Source organism: Garra rufa, chromosome 23 (genome assembly GCF_049309525.1).
Source record: "Garra rufa chromosome 23, GarRuf1.0, whole genome shotgun sequence".
NCBI classification, from domain to species: Eukaryota; Metazoa; Chordata; class Actinopteri; order Cypriniformes; family Cyprinidae; genus Garra; species Garra rufa.
The window spans coordinates 24,719,743-24,739,990 of NC_133383.1; the positions used below are offsets into that span (position 1 = coordinate 24,719,743).

A 20,248-nucleotide genomic window follows, 5' to 3' on the forward strand; every position below is an offset into this window, starting at 1 on the left:
TAACATTAAAAGCTAATTATGGATGTGTGTTTTCTCAGGAATGGGTCCGGTCCACATGAATGAGATACAGTGCTCTGGATTTGAGAAATCTCTCACTGACTGTTACTTCAATAATGACGCTCTGGGCTGCAGTCATGAGGAGGACGCTGCCGTACGCTGTAATATACCTGCCATGGGTTTCCAGAAGAGGGTGAGGACTCTTAAACTCTCCTTACATATTCTTTTTAATGTTCTAACAATAGTTAGAATTTCACAAATCTGTAAGATTATAAAGCAGTGGTTACTTTTGACTACAACAGATACGTCTCAGTGGAGGAAGAAACCCATATGAGGGACGTGTGGAGGTTCTGACTGAGAAGAACGGTTCTCTGGTTTGGGGAAGCGTTTGTAGTGAAAACTGGGGGATGATCGAGGCCATGGTGGTGTGCAGACAGCTGGGATTAGGCTTCGCCAGCCACGCGTTTCAGGTAAATCTACTCAACAAATCTGCTCGCTAATCTGATCTGGTGGCTACATTTCCAGACATTCACCAGAAAAGGTCCATTGTCTATTAGCAGTAGTGTTGAGATGTAGACATGGAGATTTCAAGCCAAGCAGATTTCTGTTGGTCAGCATGGATGAATTCACATGACTAACGTGAACCCACTGCAAAATCTGTGCTAGGAAAACACACGCCCTCGAATAAAACTACTAAAGGGTTAGTTCAGCCAAAAATGAAAATTAGCCCATTATTTACTCACCCTCCAGACATCCTAGGTGTATATGACTTCCTTCTTTCAGAGAAATGCAACTGGAGTTATACAAATAATTATTCTTGCACTTTTAAGCTGGCATGGGCGGGTGTTTCTCTTCAACAGTCCGAAACAAGTCCAATAAAGTGCATCCACCCTTAATAAAAAGTGCCTCACATGGCTCTGGGGTTTGAATAAAGGCCTCCTGTGGCGAATCGATGCATTATATCCATATTTAAAACATAATAATCACTTTGATCTAGCTTGCAGCAACTGGTCGTACATGGAAGCCGCTTAGGGCGGATGACTTAAGAACAAAACAAAACAACAGTCACGAATTAGAAGTATAAAAACGGCACATTTTGGAGGATTTCAATATGAGCCAAGAGGAGATTGGTTTTCCTTTGCTAAAGTAAGGAAACTTTGCTTCTGTAAACAAACGTTGGTTTACCCGGAGTGGCTTTTGTTTACAACCAGTTGGCGCATCAATAAACGCATCAATTCGCTACAGGAGACCTTAATTCACTTCCCGGAGCCATGTGAGGCACTTTTTATTATGGATGGATGCACTTTATAGGACTTGTTTTGGATTGTTGAAGAGAAACACCCACCATGCTATTATAAAGCTTGGAAGTGCCAGGATAATTTAAAAAATAACTTTGTTTGCATTTGTCTAAAAGAAAGAAGCAATATACACATTGGATGCCTGGAGAGTGAGTAAATAATGGGCTAATTTTTCTAACTTAACTAACCCTTTAAAATTACCTAGGAAAATTCACCAAACGACAATAAATGTTGGTTTCAACACTCAATCCAGCATATTTGACCTTCTAATGAAGGAACATGTTCAATAGTGCTAAACTATCAATATCCACAATGCATTGTTTTATGAATCATAGGGTCAACATAAGTAATGCGTTTGAGTCTATTTTGGGGTATATGGTGTAGATCTGGGTTTCTCAACTCTGGCCCTCAAGGTCCACTTTCCTGCAGAGTTTAGCTTCAACCCTAATCAAACACAGCTGAACAAGCTAATCAAGGTCTTTAGGATCACTAGAAAGTTACAGGTGAGTTTGATCAAGGTTGGAGCTAAACTCTACAGGAAAGTGGACCTCGAGGGCCAGAGTTGAAAACCCCTGGTGTAAATGAAGGATAGTTAAAAGGGATAGTTCATCTAAAAATGAAAATTAGCCTATGATTTACTCACCCTCAAGCTAGGTGTATATGACTATTCTTTCAGACAAATACAATCGGAATTATATTAAAAAATGTCCTGGCTCTTCCAAGCTTTATAATGGCAGTGAATGGGTGCTGAGATTTTGATGTCCAATAAAGTACATCTATCCATCATACAAAGTAATCCACACGGCTCCAGAGGTTAAAAAGCGCCTTCTAAGGCAAATTGATAGGTTTGTGTTTGAACTATAATCTCTCTGTCATATAAAAATGTGGGAGGATTTTGATATAAGCCAGAAGGAAACTGGCTTTCCTTTACTGCAAACAAAACTTGGTTCTCATGAGACAAGCGTATTCTCACCAGAGTTAATGCTACGTCCTACTTTATATGCTTGAAAGAATGGATATTTGTTTGGATATTTTTTCTTACACGAATGCAACGATTCACTTCACAAGGTCTTTATTAACCCTCCAGAGCTGTTTGGAACACTTTTTATGATAGATGGATGCACTTTATTTTGCTTCGAAATTTCAGCAACCATTCACTGCTATTATAAAGCTTAGAAGAGCCAGGACTTTTTTTTTTTTTTAAATATCTCTGATTGTGTTCGTCTGAAAGAATAAAGTCATATACTAGCATGGCTTGTGGCTGAGTAAATAATTTTTGGGTAAACTGTTCCTTTAATGAAGGCAGATACCATATAGTCAGTGTGGTGTTCCTATTTCATTCACCACAAGTAACGCTATTAAATCCCATTCATTTCCATAATTAATATTCAAATGTGCATGTAAGTTCACACAGACTGTCTAGAGCTGAGACGGCTGGATTAGAGATGGGTATTTAACAGCCCAGTGACAAACTCACGGTGATACAGGCCTGGAAACCATTAATGCATTAGAAACGGTATGGAGGGAATAGCTTGACGGGAGCTTTTATGAGTGGAAATTGGAAAACCCTAAAGTGTTTCTGCAGGCTAATGCCATGATTAAGTGTTATTATGTTGACTGACTGAAATTTGCCACTAGCCGAGGCATATGGCCGCATGTCAAGACATTATGGTGGTAATGGCTTTGACTTTGGGACACAAGCAGTTAGTTCTCGTGTCACTTGCGGTCATTAAAAGTCCCTCCTGAAAAGTTTAGTGTAATGATTTATACAGACTTATGCTAGTGTGCTGTTGGTTTAACTGGTGCCCTGCTTAAAAAAATATTTGTGTTTAACAGCAAATCAGCATATTAGAATGATTTCTGAAGGATCATGTGATCAAGACTGCAGTAATGATGCTGAAAATTCAGCTTTGCATCACAGGAATCAATCATATTTTAAAGTAAATTCAAAACTGTTGTTTTGAATTGTAATAATATTTCAGAATATTACTGTATTTTCGAGCAGATAAATGCAGCCTTAGTTAGCATAAGAAGTCATTTAAAGGTTACATTAATAGGGAAGTTTGTTCACCGACATGCAGTTGGTCACGTTTTCTGTTACCAAGCTCAAAGTGCAAGATACAACTTCCAGATGTCGGAGTGGTCATTAAACATTTTGTCTGACAGTCTGGACCGGTAGGTCTTTCCAGACAGCATGTGTGGAGGGTTTTTTACAATGCTTGAAGGAAACGCATGGAAAGTCTGACAGAATGTGCCCACGGTGGGAGTCCGGCAGGCTTATCTATCAGAGGAGGCTGTGACTCAGCTCTAAGACAAAACACATGGAAAACACACCATAATGCTGGATGGTTACTCATCGTGAACATATGTTTGTGCAGTCAGGAACACTGACAGAGACTTTCCCTGTCTTGTGGGGTACAGCATGTCTTATGTTTCAGACCTCCAAACTTATGCAACAGCTGTAATGAAAAGCAATCTTGAGAGCAGATGCTCAAATCACGTTCGGGAACATTCAGTCGATCTGGAAAACGTGATTAAACGGCCCTCGTTTGGTGAGAAAGTGTAATGACACCTGGACATCCTAGGTTTCCATTAGGCTTATTATAGTTCAAACTAGAACCGTACAAAAACATTTTTTGTAATATGAAACAAAATACAAGGAAATGTGAAGAAACTACATTTTTTGAAGAAAACATTCCAGGATTTTTCTCTATATAGTGGACTTTAATGGTGGCCAACAGGTTAAAGGTCCAAATTGCCGTTTCAATGCAGCTTCAAAGGGCTCTACACGATCCCAGCCAAGGAATAAGTGTCTTCTCTAGCCAAACCATTAGTCATTTTCTTTAAAAAATACTTTTTTAACCACAAATGCTCATTTAGCAGCAGTCTGAGCCGAGAAAAAGCCTTGAATGTTTTCCTCAAAAAACGAATTTCTTTTCGACTGACATATCTTGGATGACATGGGGGTATCAAATCATCAGGAAAATGTTATTCTGGAAGTGAACTTCTCCTTGAATGGAAATGTGATTTAAATGAGAATGTGAATATTTGGTGCGACTCCTAACTTACAGCAATAGTTTCTCATCTGTAATGTGTGTTTGTTATAGGAGACGTGGTACTGGGCTGGAAATGCGAACGCAAACAATGTTGTGATGAGCGGGGTCAGATGCTCAGGAACTGAGATGAGTCTTCCTCAGTGTCTTCATCACGGCGAACACATCACCTGCCCCAAAGGAGGAGGACGCTTCGCCGCTGGAGTCTCCTGCTCTGATAGTGAGACAATCACCCCTTATTGATTAGCATGTCTTAAGAATAGTGATTTAATTCAAGCTTAAAGTAAGAGTGGACTAAAAAGCTGTTCCAAAAATAATTGTAGAAAACAGTTCTTTCTGGTCCTCGAATCTGATTGGCTGAGAGGAGTGTGATATTCTACTGATAATAGAACTCTAACTGTTTCACCGTTTGTACTGCGTCACCACATAGAATAATGCTGCATGTTTCAAGGCGCTTCAGTGGACCTTTAAATAGACAGAGGCCTCAGGTGTTTGTGCTAGTCTCCGCCCCCATCCAATTAGAAGCTGCACTCAGGGGAAAAAAAACAAAGAGAGAAAGAGCAGGGGCTTGTATTACTAATCAAAAATGAAGTTTTAATATATTTATGGTAGGAAATTTACAAAATGTCTTCATGGAACATGATCTTTACTTAATATCTTAATGATTTTTGGCATAAAAGACAAATTGATCATTTTGACCCATACTATGTATTTTTGTCTATTGCTACAAATATACCACTGTTTTTTTTTTTTTGTGGTCCAGGGTCACAAATTATGTTTTAAAATATATTAAAATAGAAAACAGTCATTTCAAAATGAAATAATACTTCACTTTTTTGTTTTACTGTATTTTTGATCAAATAAATTAAGCCTGAAAAACTTCTTTCAGAAACATAAAAAAATTAATTTAAAAAATCTAAAATTATGAGAATTTTGACTTTATTCTCTAAATATTTAGACTTTATTCTCGTTATTTTGACTTTATTTTCTAAATATTTAGACTTTTTTCTTTAAATATTTAGACTTTATTCTTTAAATATTTAGTCTTTATCCTCGTAATTTTGACTTTATTCTTTAAATATTTAGTCTTTATCCTCGTAATTTTGACTTTATTCTTTAAATATTTTGAATTTATTCTCAAGATTTTGACTTTATTCTCAAAATATTTTTTATTTATTTTTTTTAAATATTTTGACTTTATTCTCTAAATATTTTGACTTGAGACTTTATTCTCATAATTTTTACTTTATTCGTTAGATATTTTGACTTTATTCTCTAAATATTTTGACTTTATTCTAATAATTTTTACTTTATTCTTTAAATATTTTGACTTTATTCTCAAAACATTTTGACTTTATTCTCTAAATATTTAGACTTTATTCTCGAAATTTTTTTACTTTATTCTCTTAATATTTTGACTTAATTCTATAAATATTTACTTTATTTTTTAAACTTTTCAACTTTGTCAAAATATTTTGACTATTCTCGTAATTTCGATTTTATTCTCGAAACTCTGTCTTTATTCTTGTAATTTTGACTTTATTCTTGAAACAATTCAACTCATAATTTTGACTTTGTTGAAATATTTCGACCTTATTCTCGTAATTGCGACTTTATTCTCAAAATATTTTGACTTAGATTTCTTAGATTTATTTATTTATTTGTATTTTTTTTTACGTGGCACTAAAATGCTGTCATAGAACCTAAATAGTTTTTCAATTTAAAAAGTTGTATTTAATTAAGCTTCAAATCATATTTGGCTAGAATAATGTTTTTGCTGTGTAGGAGATGACAAAATGTTTTAATTAAACATCAAAAATCTAATTGTTGTTTTATTTTGCTGTGTATTTTGTAATTGAATTTAAGATGTATTATCATGTTTTCTAACCTGACCTGGTTGGAATTTGCTCTGTCTGACCTCTGATCTTATCACTTACAGCGGCTCCTGACCTGGTGCTGAACGCTCCGCTGGTGGAGCAGACCACCTATCTAGAAGACCGGCCCATGTACGCTCTACAGTGCGCCCTAGAGGAGAACTGCCTGTCTAGCACTGCGATAAAAAATGACCACGGTTCCTATCGCCGCCTTTTCCGCTTTTCCTCCCAGATCCACAACGTTGGCCAGGCTGATTTCAGACCCAAAATGGGTTACCACGCCTGGACCTGGCACCAGTGTCACAGGCAAGACCCTAGACCCCTTATTAAACACCATAAAAAACCATATAGAAAGACTTCAAATTTATGATGTTACAAAATCATTTGTGCCAATTATTGTTTTGTTGTCTCTCTGCAGGCATTATCACAGCTTTGAGGTTTTTACCCATTATGATCTGCTGAGTCTGAACGGCTCCAAGGTGGCAGAGGGTCACAAGGCCAGTTTCTGTCTAGAGGACACTCATTGTGACGAAGGTGAGGACTGTTTACAGGATGGTCCAATATCATGAGCATGAGTAATTAATGTCAGAATTTTCATTTTTGGGTGAACTATCCCTGTAAAGTTCCAAGTAATTTTTTTTTAAAGCTGTTTTTTTGTATATTTTTGAAAATGTATTTCACACACACACATTTAAAAGCATTTAAAAATATATTTTGCCTTCCAAATATTTCAATCAAATGTTTACATGTTTTAAAAAAACTTTAATGCATGAAAAACTAACACATTTGAATAAAAATTAGCAAGCAACATGCTTTAATGTTCAAAGAGACACTATAACAATAAATAAATAATTAATAAATCTAATTTTAAACTCTAGTAGGCTAGTAAACATTTGCATTTGCCTAAATGTAGGAAACTGTAACATTGGACATGTGTTTCTTGCCTCTGAAATACATTTTGATATATATTTTGGTATATGAAGGTTAAAACTTATGACAGCATTTTAGTGCCACGTTAAAAAAAAAAAAATCTAAAATTACGAGATTTTTGACTTTATTCTCTAAATATTTTGACTTTATTCTCATAATTTTGACTTTATTCACAAAATATTTCGACTTTATTAGCAGAATATTTCGACTTTATTCTCGTAATTTTGACTTTATTCTCAAAATATTTAGACTATTTTCAAAATATTTTGACTTTATTCTCGTAATTTTGACTTTATTAAACTGTTTTGACTTTATTAAAATGTTTTGACTTTATTCTCATAATTTTGACTTTATTTTTTATCCATTTCGATCGATAATTTTGAATTTGTCAAAATATTTAGACTTTATTCTCAAAACATTTTGACTTTATTCTCGTAATTTTGACTTTATTCTTTAAATATTGTGACTTTATTCTCAAAATATTGACTATTCTCGTAATTTTGACTTTATCCTCGAAACATCTTTATTCTCGTAATTTTTGACTGTTGAATTTAAATTTTATTCTCAAACTATTTAGACTGTATTTTCGTAATATTTCAACTTTATTAGCAAAATATTTTGACTTGGCACTAAAATGCTGTCATAGAACCTAAATAGATTTTCAGTTTAAAAATTAGTTTAATTAAGCTTCACATCATATTTGGCTAGAATAATGTTTTTGCTGTGTAGGAGATGACAATGTTTTAATGAAACCTCAGAAGTCTAATTTGTTGTTTTCTTTGCTCCAGGTATCCAGAAACGGTATCTTTGTGCCAACTTTGGTGAACAGGGCATCACCGTTGGCTGCTCGGACACCTACAGACATGACATTGATTGTCAATGGATCGATATCACTGATGTCAAACCAGGAGATTATATTTTCCAGGTAGCGTTTTAACTGAAGTGAATTTTAGTCTTTTAACTTAAGAATTTCGTCTTTCATTTACAGTCAAACCAAAATTTATTCAGACGACTTCAACATTTCTCACATTATTACAGTTTATTCGCTATAGTTTAGAAAATGGTAATAAAACAGGACAAGAACTCAAAAGTTAAACTGTTATAAATATATAATGGATAATGGACTTTTTTTCTCAGAACTGTAAGACATAAATGCACAATTTTTAGTTATAAAGTCAGAATTGTGGATATAAACGCACAATTACAAGAAATAAAGTCAGAATTGCAAGAAATAAAGTCAGAATTGCAAGATATAAAGTCAGAATTGTGGGATATAAACTCGCAAGTAATAAAGTCCAGTTCTGAGGAGAAAAAAAATGATATATAATTGCGAGCAATTGTATGTTTATATTACAATTCTGAGAAAAACAGTCAAAATTGTGAGAAGTCACAATAACCTTTAATTTTTTATTCAGTGTCAGAAACGGGCCTCCATTTCTTCCGAAAAAAGTAGTGTCCTGCACCCACTAGTTTTTTTTTCTCGATTTGACTATTGTTTCTTGCCGTTCTTTGTGAAATTTACCAACACTTTTTGAGTGAAAGCTTTTTCCACACCAATTTAATCAGGAAATTTAATTTTACTGATATGACTCTGTCACACAGGTCGTAATCAACCCTAACTATGACGTAGCCGAAACAGATTACACCAACAATGTCATGAAGTGCAAGTGCCGTTATGATGGATCCAGGATATGGACGTACCAATGTCAAATAGGTGAGTTGAAAAACAAAAAACAAAAAAAAACTCTACTTAAGTTCTGCCAGGACGGTGTAAAAGCCATTAGAAGTAAATAAAACCTACATAACACTCTACCACTTTCCAGGTGGCTCGCGGAGTTCAGACATGGACGAATACCCTGGAATGAACAACCAGTTGCAGTTCCGATAGGAGGCCGTGAGGAAGGACAAAGACTCTCAGTGGAGGTCGCTGCAGGCTGTCACTCAGACTATTCTCTATCATTGACCACTAGAGAGACTCCAGCACTTCAAAGGCAAAGATCGCATCTTTTTAGGTTGAAGTACGGCATGTTCTTTCACGGTCCTCGCTATATCAAGCTTGCTTTGAAGAGAACTATTTAAATTCTTGAAATGTACTGTACTTGGTGCTTGAAATGCTTTGGTTACAAACTCATGCTGTAATGTTCATACTCAGATCTTTCGTAAGTTTTCAATTATTCCACAATGCCTGCAGTTTTCGAACTCATCCCCACTTGCAACAGTCAGACTCTTTTGTGGTTAATTCAGCAAGCATGTCAAGTAATTTATTATTCTCAGTCAGGGATTATTTTGTCAATTTTATGTATGCAATGTGAAACTGTAAGAATTTGCTGTTTTGTGAAGTATCTACTCTCCGTTTTATGAGGGTATCTATGACCAGTTCAATGGTTTCCAGATATACAATGTGTTTATGACTGAACAGCACATTTGGTCAAACCGTTGCATTGTTTTCTATAATAAAAGCAAATCATATGTGTTAACTGGTGGAGGGTGTTTATGATAACCTGACAAACTATGTTGTAAAATGTGTTGAAACAAAGCAAAAAAAAAAAAACATTTAATCAAAATCTAATAAAAAAAAAAAATAGGTTGAGGTATCAAACAAATTTATGTCAAACATAACTGTATAAAACAGATCTATTATATAAAAGCAGAATTATTCATATTTACACTGCCAGTAATACTATAAAATGTCATTTAGATGCCATTCCAATCCCAACTTACACAAGCTGAACATGAAAAACAACACAAACTTCATATAATGTAAAGCTAAATAAAGTTTAGTTACTTAATTTAATCATTATATTCAACATTATGATCCATTTACAGGAAATCAAATGAGCTAAGGAGCTTATTTGTATTAAATAAGATCTAAGTTAATAAAAAGGATCTTTTTATTAGGGCTTGTTAGTATGGAGAAAACAAACAAGGCTGTTTCCTGCAAGAACAACCAAGTCCTCTGAATGCTTACCAAAACGCACACAGGAAATAATCAAACGCTCGCTTAACATACTATTGGCTTGTTTCCTAAAACACTACATAACTAAGATTAAAACTGGAAACGTGGGAGACCACATATTTCATGTGTTTGAGAATTTCCACATCCTGAGCAGCTAAATAAAGCTTTACAACGTCTCCATAGCATGTCTGGGTGGTTAAGGAGTTCATGTCAAGGACGTGTCGTTTTTGCCAGTATAAGTATTGACTGAAGCACAGTCCAAATGTGTGATGAACTTTTTTTAAATTCAGTTAAAGGTGTTTCTCGTTTCCAAGCACCTTCCTCTCAAGCCTAGCGCTCTGGTCACCATCCTGCGAGCCACAACTGTGTCCGTCCGTGGCCTTTCCTTCACTGGTTGAATGAACTCTGTTTGGAAGACATAACATCAACATAGTTGTTTCAAATTAGTATGCTACTGCCATTATACAGAGCAGTGACATGACATTTGTGAATCTATTAAAGGGATAGTTCACTCAAAAATTAATGTCATTAATTACTCACCCTCATGTTGTTCCAAACCCGCAAGACCTTGGTTCATTTCAGAACACAAATTAAGATGTTTTTGATGAAATCCGAGAGCTTTCTGACCCTGCACTTACCGTGCAATGTGGTAACTGAACACAGTCAAAGTTGAACACTGACACAGAAGAGGAAAAAAATGATTGAACAAAGTTGTTTTTCTTGCACACAAAAAGTATTTTCATAGCTTTGTAACATTATGGTTGAACCACTGATGTCACGCGGACTATTTTAATGATGTCCTGAAATATTCTGATGGGTCGGAAAGCTCTCGGATGTCATCAAAAATATCTTAATTTGTGTCCTGACAGTTAATGAAGGTCTTACGGGTTAATAGTGTACATTAAATAGTGTGTATGTTATTACTTCTCACTTCATTGTTACAGCACTTCACAGTTTTAGAATCCTCACATTTAATATTTTCATTAAAAAAATAAAAACTCTAAAATTAGGAGATTAAAGTCTAATTATAAGAAAAAAGTCAAAATACTGACAGTCAAAATGAAAGGAAAGGATGTGATGTGTGGCCAAGTATGGTGACCCATTTTGTGCTTTGCATTTAGCCCATCCAAGTGTGTGCGTGCGAGCGATTCATTTGGAGCAATGGGCAGCCATTTTGCTTTGGCGCCGGTTTCAAGAATAAAGTCAAAGTGTTTCAAGAATAAAGTCAAAATGTTTCAAGAATAAAGTCAAAGTGTTTCAAGAATAAAGTCAAAGTGTTTCAAGAATAAAGTCAAAATGTTTCGAGAATAAAGTCAAAGTGTTTCAAGAATAAAGTCAAAATGTTTCAAGAATAAAGTCGAAGTGTTTCGAGAATAAAGTCAAAGTGTTTCAAGAATAAAGTCAAAATGTTTCAAGAATAAAGTCAAAGTGTTTCAAGAATAAAGTCAAAGTGTTTCAAGAATAAAGTCAAAGTGTTTCAAGAATAAAGTCAAAATGTTTCGAGAATAAAGTCAAAGTGTTTCAAGAATAAAGTCAAAGTGTTTCAAGAATAAAGTCAAAGTGTTTCAAGAATAAAGTCAAAGTGTTTCAAGAATAAAGTCAAAATGTTTCGAGAATAAAGTCAAAGTGTTTCAAGAATAAAGTCAAAGTGTTTCGAGAATAAAGTCAAAGTGTTTCAAGAATAAAGTCAAAATGTTTCGAGAATAAAGTCGAAGTGTTTCAAGAATAAAGTCAAAGTGTTTCGAGAATAAAGTCAAAGTGTTTCAAGAATAAAGTCAAAATGTTTCAAGAATAAAGTCAAAGTGTTTCAAGAATAAAGTCAAAATGTTTCGAGAATAAAGTCAAAGTGTTTCAAGAATAAAGTCAAAATGTTTCAAGAATAAAGTCAAAGTGTTTCAAGAATAAAGTCAAAATGTTTCAAGAATAAAGTCAAAGTGTTTCAAGAATAAAGTCAAAATGTTTCGAGAATAAAGTCAAAGTGTTTCAAGAATAAAGTCAAAATGTTTCAAGAATAAAGTCAAAGTGTTTCAAGAATAAAGTCAAAATGTTTCGAGAATAAAGTCGAAGTGTTTCAAGAATAAAGTCAAAGTGTTTCGAGAATAAAGTCAAAGTGTTTCAAGAATAAAGTCAAAATGTTTCAAGAATAAAGTCAAAGTGTTTCAAGAATAAAGTCAAAGTGTTTCAAGAATAAAGTCAAAATGTTTCGAGAATAAAGTCAAAGTGTTTCGAGAATAAAGTCAAAGTGTTTCAAGAATAAAGTCAAAATGTTTCAAGAATAAAGTCAAAATGTTTCGAGAATAAAGTCAAAGTGTTTCAAGAATAAAGTCAAAGTGTTTCGAGAATAAAGTCAAAGTGTTTCAAGAATAAAGTCAAAATGTTTCAAGAATAAAGTCAAAGTGTTTCGAGAATAAAGTCAAAGTGTTTCAAGAATAAAGTCAAAGTGTTTCGAGAATAAAGTCAAAATGTTTCAAGAATAAAGTCGAAGTGTTTCAAGAATAAAGTCGAAGTGTTTCGAGAATAAAGTCAAAGTGTTTCGAGAATAAAGTCAAAGTGTTTCGAGAATAAAGTCAAAGTGTTTCAAGAATAAAGTCAAAATGTTTCAAGAATAAAGTCAAAGTGTTTCAAGAATAAAGTCAAAGTGTTTCAAGAATAAAGTCAAAATGTTTCGAGAATAAAGTCAAAGTGTTTCAAGAATAAAGTCAAAATGTTTCAAGAATAAAGTCAAAGTGTTTCGAGAATAAAGTCAAAATGTTTCAAGAATAAAGTCTAAATGTTTCAAGAATAAAGTCAAAGTGTTTCAAGAATAAAGTCAGTGTTTCGAGAATAAAGTCAAAATGTTTCAAGAATAAAGTCGAAGTGTTTCAAGAATAAAGTCAAAGTGTTTCAAGAATAAAGTCAAAGCGTTTCGAGAATAAAGTCAAAGTGTTTCAAGAATAAAGTCAAAGTGTTTCGAGAATAAAGTCAAAGTGTTTCAAGAATAAAGTCAAAGTGTTTCGAGAATAAAGTCAAAGTGTTTCAAGAATAAAGTCAAAATGTTTCAAGAATAAAGTCAAAGTGTTTCAAGAATAAAGTCAAAGTGTTTCAAGAATAAAGTCAAAGTGTTTCAAGAATAAAGTCAAAGTGTTTCAAGAATAAAGTCAAAGTGTTTCAAGAATAAAGTCAAAATGTTTCAAGAATAAAGTCAAAGTGTTTCAAGAATAAAGTCAAAGTGTTTCAAGAATAAAGTCAGTGTTTCGAGAATAAAGTCAAAATGTTTCAAGAATAAAGTCAAAGTGTTTCAAGAATAAAGTCAAAGTGTTTCGAGAATAAAGTCAGTGTTTCAAGAATAAAGTCAAAGTGTTTCAAGAATAAAGTCAAAGTGTTTCAAGAATAAAGTCAAAGTGTTTCAACAATAAAGTCAAAGTGTTTCAACAATAAAGTCAAAGTGTTTCAACAATAAAGTCAAAGTGTTTCGAGAATAAAGTCAAAGTGTTTCAACAATAAAGTCAAAATGTTTCGAGAATAAAGTCAAAGTGTTTCGAGAATAAAGTCAAAATGTTTCAAGAATAAAGTCAGTGTTTCAAGAATAAAGTCAAAGTGTTTCAAGAATAAAGTCAAAGTGTTTCAAGAATAAAGTCAAAGTGTTTCAAGAATAAAGTCAAAGTGTTTCAACAATAAAGTCAAAGTGTTTCAACAATAAAGTCAAAGTGTTTCAACAATAAAGTCAAAGTGTTTCAAGAATAAAGTCAGTGTTTCAAGAATAAAGTCGAAGTGTTTCAAGAATAAAGTCAGTGTTTCGAGAATAAAGTCAAAATGTTTCAAGAATAAAGTCAAAGTGTTTCGAGAATAAAGTCAAAATGTTTCGAGAATAAAGTCAAAGTGTTTCAAGAATAAAGTCAAAGTGTTTCAAGAATAAAGTCAAAGTGTTTCAAGAATAAAGTCAGTGTTTCGAGAATAAAGTCAAAGTGTTTCAAGAATAAAGTCAAAGTGTTTCAAGAATAAAGTCAAAGTGTTTCAAGAATAAAGTCAAAGTGTTTCAAGAATAAAGTCAAAGTGTTTCAAGAATAAAGTCAAAGTGTTTCAAGAATAAAGTCAAAGTGTTTCAAGAATAAAGTCAAAGTGTTTCAAGAATAAAGTCAAAGTGTTTCAACAATAAAGTCAAAGTGTTTCAACAATAAAGTCAAAGTGTTTCAAGAATAAAGTCAAAGTGTTTCAAGAATAAAGTCAAAGTGTTTCAAGAATAAAGTCAAAGTGTTTCAAGAATAAAGTCAAAGTGTTTCAAGAATAAAGTCAAAGTGTTTCAAGAATAAAGTCAAAGTGTTTCAAGAATAAAGTCAAAGTGTTTCAAGAATAAAGTCAGTGTTTCGAGAATAAAGTCAAAGTGTTTCAAGAATAAAGTCAAAGTGTTTCAAGAATAAAGTCAAAGTGTTTCAAGAATAAAGTCAAAGTGTTTCAAGAATAAAGTCAAAGTGTTTCAAGAATAAAGTCAAAGTGTTTCAAGAATAAAGTCAAAGTGTTTCAAGAATAAAGTCAAAGTGTTTCAAGAATAAAGTCAAAGTGTTTCAAGAATAAAGTCAAAGTGTTTCAACAATAAAGTCAAAGTGTTTCAACAATAAAGTCAAAGTGTTTCAAGAATAAAGTCAAAGTGTTTCAAGAATAAAGTCAAAGTGTTTCAAGAATAAAGTCAAAGTGTTTCGAGAATAAAGTCAAAGTGTTTCGAGAATAAAGTCAAAGTGTTTCGAGAATAAAGTCAAAGTGTTTCGAGAATAACGTCAAAATGTTTCAAGAATAACGTCAAAGTGTTTCGAGAATAAAGTCAAAATGTTTCAAGAATAAAGTCAGTGTTTCAAGAATAAAGTCAAAGTGTTTCAAGAATAAAGTCGAAGTGTTTCAAGAATAAAGTCAAAGTGTTTCGAGAATAAAGTCAAAATGTTTCAAGAATAAAGTCAAAATGTTTCAAGAATAAAGTCAAAATGTTTCAAGAATAAAGTCAAAATGTTTCAAGAATAAAATCAAAATATACTGACCAAAATTATAAACGCAACTTTTGTTTTTGCCCCCATTTTTCGGAGCTGAACTCAAAGATCTAAGACGTTTTACATGTACACAAATGGCCTATTTCTCTTAAATATTGTTCACCACTCTGGAGAAATAGGCCATTTGTGTACTGTGATCTGTGTGATCTTTGAGTTCAGCTCATGAAAATGGGGGGAAAAACAAAAGTATTGCGTTTATAATTTTGGTCAGTGTATTTTGAGAATAAAGTCAAAATTACAAGAATGAATTCCTAGCAAGACAAATGTTATAATATTTTGCGAGTATATTATAGTTTATTGCACATGCAAATGGCCCAGATTGAGAGCACCAGGAGATATTCCAAAGTCTCATCTTTCAAAATCTGTCAGTTTTATAATAAAATTACCATAAGAACAAAGCTTTTTGCTATTATTGGGTGGCTGGCACACTACAAATAGGCCTAATAAATGCAATCGAAGATGTAAAAAAAAAATTCCAAGCATACTGTCCCTGCGAGTATAACACATAGTATGATTTCTGCTAATAATCCCATATATATTCAAAAACATTCTGGTGGCCTGGCAACTTCTCCCAGTGCTCCCAATCTGGGCCATTTGCATGCGCAGACTATACTCTCAAAATATTATAACTTTAATTGCTCCGACTTTATTCTCGAAAGATTCCGACTTCGTTCTCGAAACATTACGACTTCATTCTCGAAACACTTTGACTTTATTCTCGTAATTTTAGATTTTTTTTTTTCGTGCCACTCCGTAGCTCTAACACTAATTGGCCTTAAGCAAATCTGTCCCCAAGTCTTCAAATGTGAAACCATCTTTCTCAAAGGCATTTTTTCTATGGATTTTGTACCTGCACGTCTGGTTGCTTTCCATTTTGCTTTCTGGCTTCCCTCTAGCAGTGTGCGAGTCTTCAGTATTGGATGTTTAATGGAGAGTGCCTGTATAGCTGAAGAGAGCCAAAAATGTGTTTGTCAAACATAAAGGATGACCACTCTAAAAAATACTGACAATAAAACCATACCTGCCGACTGACTTGAAAATACACCAAGAGCATGAGTGTTATCCACCCACTTGATCTTCATACCCCCTTCACTGGAAACAGAAGACGACCAGTGTCACTTTATAGATTTGTATTAAAAGTATACTTATTCTGTCACAATATATTGGTTGACCATCAATTTACAATAAGATCACTTTTAATGCAGTCTTCCTCTGATGAGAACGAACATGTAGTAGACCTGTAAGTAGACCTATCCTTGATGCGCACACTCTGGGACAGTGAGGGCATGGAAAGGATGCTGTTGGTGGAGCAGTTGTGGGATATTTCCTGCATTGCCTAGCAGCCATAGCTGTCTCTTGCCGGCAGTGTTCAAATATTCTATAGGCCAGTTTGGTTACTGCATGCCAATTGGCTCTGTCCTTTGCTCTAGATTCCAGCTCTGTCACAGGGAAGTCAACATACTTCAGACTATTTCTAATACAGTCTTTGTAATGTTTTTTTGGATGTCCACGACTCCCGTAACCCTGAGACAAAGTTTCGTAAAGAATCTGCCAAAGGATGTGGGAACTGTCCATTCTTATAACATGTCCTGTCCAGTAAAGGTGGGTCTTCATAATCATGGCTTCAATGCTGACCAGATAGGCTCTGTCTAGAACCTCCAGATCTGTCACTGTCCTGCCATTTGATGCACATGATTGAATTTAGAGACCTCTGATGGAATTGCTCAAGCTGTTTTAAGTGCTTTCTATACAACCAATGTCCAAGTTTCACACCCATAAAGAAGGATCAGTTTTGTGAACTTTCTGGGGCACCCAAACTTTGTGAGAATGATCCACAGTGCTTCTCTATTCACACTGTCAAAGGCCTTTGTAAGCAGATTAAAAAAATGGCATAAATATCCATATGCTGCTCAATGCATTTTTCTTGAATCTGCATAACTGTGAGCCTCTGATATGGACTTTTCTGAGATGAAGATGATCAGTCTGTTGAGGATTCTTGCAAGAATCTTCCCAGCAACTGACAGAAGTGAGATACCTTTGTAGTTGCCAGTCAGCCTTGCTGCCCTTTTTCTTAAAGATGGATACCACTATGGCAACCTTAAATTCTTGTGGCATTATTTCCTCATCCCATCTGTTGGCGATGATGCTGTGGAATACGCAGAGCATCTCTGAGCTTGCCATTTTAAAAGGGCTCAGCACGCCGGACCTCTGTGTTATGGATTCCAGTGCCAAAGGAGAAACTGCTGAGGGCCTATTAAGCATGTCAGAGACATTTTTCCTCCATTGATTGCTAATACTTGTCTTATCTTTCAGTTGGGTGTTGCCATCAGTAAAAGGCATTGGTGTTATTGGTGTCTTGATGGACCTTAGTGTGTCTTCAATGTGCTGAAGAATATCTTGGAATTGTTGAAATCTGCAAACCATTGAACCTCTTCAGCCTTGAGGTCCCACCAGCTGTCCTACATTACAGGCAGCTCTTTCTGAATCTTTCTTTGTAGATTTGTAAAGCTATCTTTCTTTGGTACAGAGGTCATTTTGCCATTGAACACATGCCTTACTTTTTTCCTCCAGCAGCCTCCTGATCTCATCATTGTTCTCATCAAACCAGTCTTGGTGGACTCACTTCTTGGAGCCAAGGGTTTCTTTTGCTGACTTGCTCACCATCTGCTTAAACTGGTTTCACTTCTTAGTTTTTGGTGGCCATGAGCAGCCAAAACTTTATTAAGGTGTTGTTGGTCCTGTTTTTGTACAATGGGATTTTTTAGCTTGGTAAGGTTATACCTAGCTATATTTAGCTTAGGCTTCTTCCGATGGGAAGGCACAATGTGCAATTTGAGTGAAGGCCTAATCAATTTGTGGTTTGTCCAACGTTCAGCTCCTCGCATGACCCTGGTGATTTGGACATCACGTACATCCCGTCTTCGCACAAGGACATAATCAATAATATACTTATTCTGTCACAATATAGAGGTGACATATTACCTATAGTCAGCAAAGGCATCAAGGAGGTCATCCGTTTTAAACATGGCAGGAAAGTCGTAGATCTCAATGACGTGGCTGAACTCCTGCGGGTCAAGCCAGATGTTTGCATAAGCAGGAAAATCACTGCAGGTGTCGAGTATGGTAATGTCCCGGTGTTTGAGTTGCGCTTTGATCTAAAGACCAGAAAGAATGAATGACAATGTGTGAGAACAAACAGAATGAAGATTATGGCAAATATGGTAAGAGATACATTTGTTCTCATTTCATCTAAACTTGTGTGTGAGACCCATGAAGCTACAATACCTCAGAGATCAAACCTTCATCAACATTTTTCTGTTGGATTGTGGCATTACTGGAAAGTAGCGTGCTGTTGGCAAAATCTTCATCTGTTTCATCATCTAGTGTCAAATTTGTGAAGAAAGACACAGTCTGTTCCCAAGCTGCAGGCCACGGTGATGGACCCGACCTTGAAAGCTGCACAAACTCCTCATCGCCCATTGACTGGCCAGTGCTGTCCACCTCTGGCTTCTGACTGGTTATAAGAGGATCCTTAGTAATGTCAGAGTGAGATTCCACAGATGATTCCTTGAGATTTGGCTGTTCCAGGTCTATCTTATGTCTCATAGCACGCGGAGCATAGATAACCTTGTCTGGCCGTCTGGCTCTCCGTCTGTTGTTGACACTGGTCTCCAGTGAGCGTGCGTGGCTGTTGTTCTCAATTTCTCTCTCCCGACTGCGCGCTCGCCCATGAAAACTGGCCTCCGCATCTCTTTGGTCGTCTTCTGGCAACCTATCAGATGTACAACACAGCACTGAATAGATTACTTGCAAATAGTAATCCTTTACTGATTAGTTTCAGATTACTTTTATTTATCACATTGCTTTAAATAGGATATTCTTGTACCAATAGTATGTTATCATGTAATCAATAAAAAAGTAGCTGTAGTCTAGGGGTGCACCGATCCGATATTAGGATCGGATATCGGGCCCGATATTGAAAAAATAGCTGGATCGGGGATCGGAAGAATTAACAGTTTTTTGCAAATCAATGCCATTAATAAACGAGCGAGAGGAAAACAGATCTACGCGCCAGCAAACGGAAACCGCGATCTCATTTCAAACCTTCTCTGCACGCAATACAAGCCCTCGTGCGCGCATGATCTTTCCCACATCCTTGCGCTAGATCTTCTCTCACCTGCTCGGGCGAACACTTTTATTTTTGTCAGTCGTGGGGCAGGACTTGCTGGTTTAATAGTAATCTCAAACGCCATTGGTTACCTACTCTATTCCAGGAGTCAGTCACGTTAATATAGCCTTAAAATCTTAATGTTGCATGAAATTTAAAATATAACCTTTAACCATGACAATAACCGTAGAAAAGTGTCATTACAACCTATAAAAAGGGTTTATGTCTTGGGTTTATGGGTTATTAGTTAATTTTAGAAATTAATACAATATTAAATCATTATGTTAACAATATGCCATGCTGTCTATGCGAGCCTGTGCACGATGTAGACAGCATTCAAAATAAGTTAATCATGAATAAATATTACATAAAAGTACATCAAATAAAATAAGCCTACAATAAACATTTTATGCATCCCACAGTCTTGTAAGTCCATTAACTGACCCTCTTTTTCTGTAATATTTGTATCATTCGTTTATATTCGTTATTTTTCCTTCATTTCGATCTCTTTACTTAAAGTTTTGAATGTAAATGATACTGTAAATGATCGACATGCCAGTAAAGTTTTAATTATGCTATATGACTGGGATTTTTACTGGAATGCAGTTTAAAGGTTGAATTTCGCATATTCTATTTTATTTCGTCTAATTAATAACTAACCTATAAATATGGTGTTTTATTGAAGAGTGAATTATTCACGTTTCATTTGTAAATAATTTATCGTCACACACTGGCATAAATACAATCACAAAGTCCAAACTTTATCGGCATAAATATTTTATTTTGAGCTTAGAAATTATTATATTAATTATTATAGAAATTAATACATTATTAAATGATTATATTAACAACAGGGGATGCTGTCTATGTGAATGCTGTCTGTGCCCGATGTAGACAGCATTCGAAAGAAATTTATCATTAATAAATATTACCTAAATTATATCAATAATTATATAA

The 20,248-nt window shown here is 34.7% G+C and overlaps 2 protein-coding genes across 2 annotated transcripts in view; one reads left to right on the forward strand and one right to left on the reverse strand.

The window, feature by feature from the left end:
• The window catches only part of loxl2a (lysyl oxidase-like 2a), a 29,408-nt gene extending 19,779 nt beyond the window's left edge, over positions 1-9,629 (forward strand). Inside the window, exons 7-14 of the mRNA XM_073829700.1 lie at positions 39-190; positions 300-467; positions 4,403-4,568; positions 6,288-6,528; positions 6,641-6,756; positions 7,941-8,077; positions 8,755-8,866; positions 8,976-9,629. Of these exons, the coding sequence (XP_073685801.1) occupies positions 39-190; positions 300-467; positions 4,403-4,568; positions 6,288-6,528; positions 6,641-6,756; positions 7,941-8,077; positions 8,755-8,866; positions 8,976-9,040 (1,157 nt within the window). The 3' untranslated portion in view covers positions 9,041-9,629. The remainder of the gene's footprint in view (positions 1-38; positions 191-299; positions 468-4,402; positions 4,569-6,287; positions 6,529-6,640; positions 6,757-7,940; positions 8,078-8,754; positions 8,867-8,975) is intronic.
• Positions 9,630-10,025: 396 nt separating this feature from the next.
• On the reverse strand, positions 10,026-19,376 carry r3hcc1 (R3H domain and coiled-coil containing 1). Its single transcript, XM_073829268.1, has 6 exons — positions 19,276-19,376; positions 18,409-18,895; positions 18,106-18,278; positions 16,145-16,215; positions 15,974-16,069; positions 10,026-10,513 (listed from the first exon to the last, which is right to left on the reverse strand). Exons 1-6 carry the CDS (start codon positions 19,374-19,376, stop codon positions 10,395-10,397), a joined length of 1,047 nt encoding a protein of 348 aa, XP_073685369.1. The 3' UTR covers positions 10,026-10,394.
• Positions 19,377-20,248: the final 872 nt, after the last annotated feature.

Coding starts and splice junctions, on each gene's coding strand:
- r3hcc1 (XM_073829268.1), bottom strand. CDS start 19,376: ATGGCGTTTGAGATTACTATTAAACCAGCAAGTCCTGCCCCACGACTG. Junction 16,216..18,105: donor GATGCCTTTGCTGACTATAG/GTAATATGTCAC, acceptor TTCTGTTTCCAG/TGAAGGGGGTATGAAGATCA. Junction 16,070..16,144: donor ATTTTCAAGTCAGTCGGCAG/GTATGGTTTTAT, acceptor GGCTCTCTTCAG/CTATACAGGCACTCTCCATT.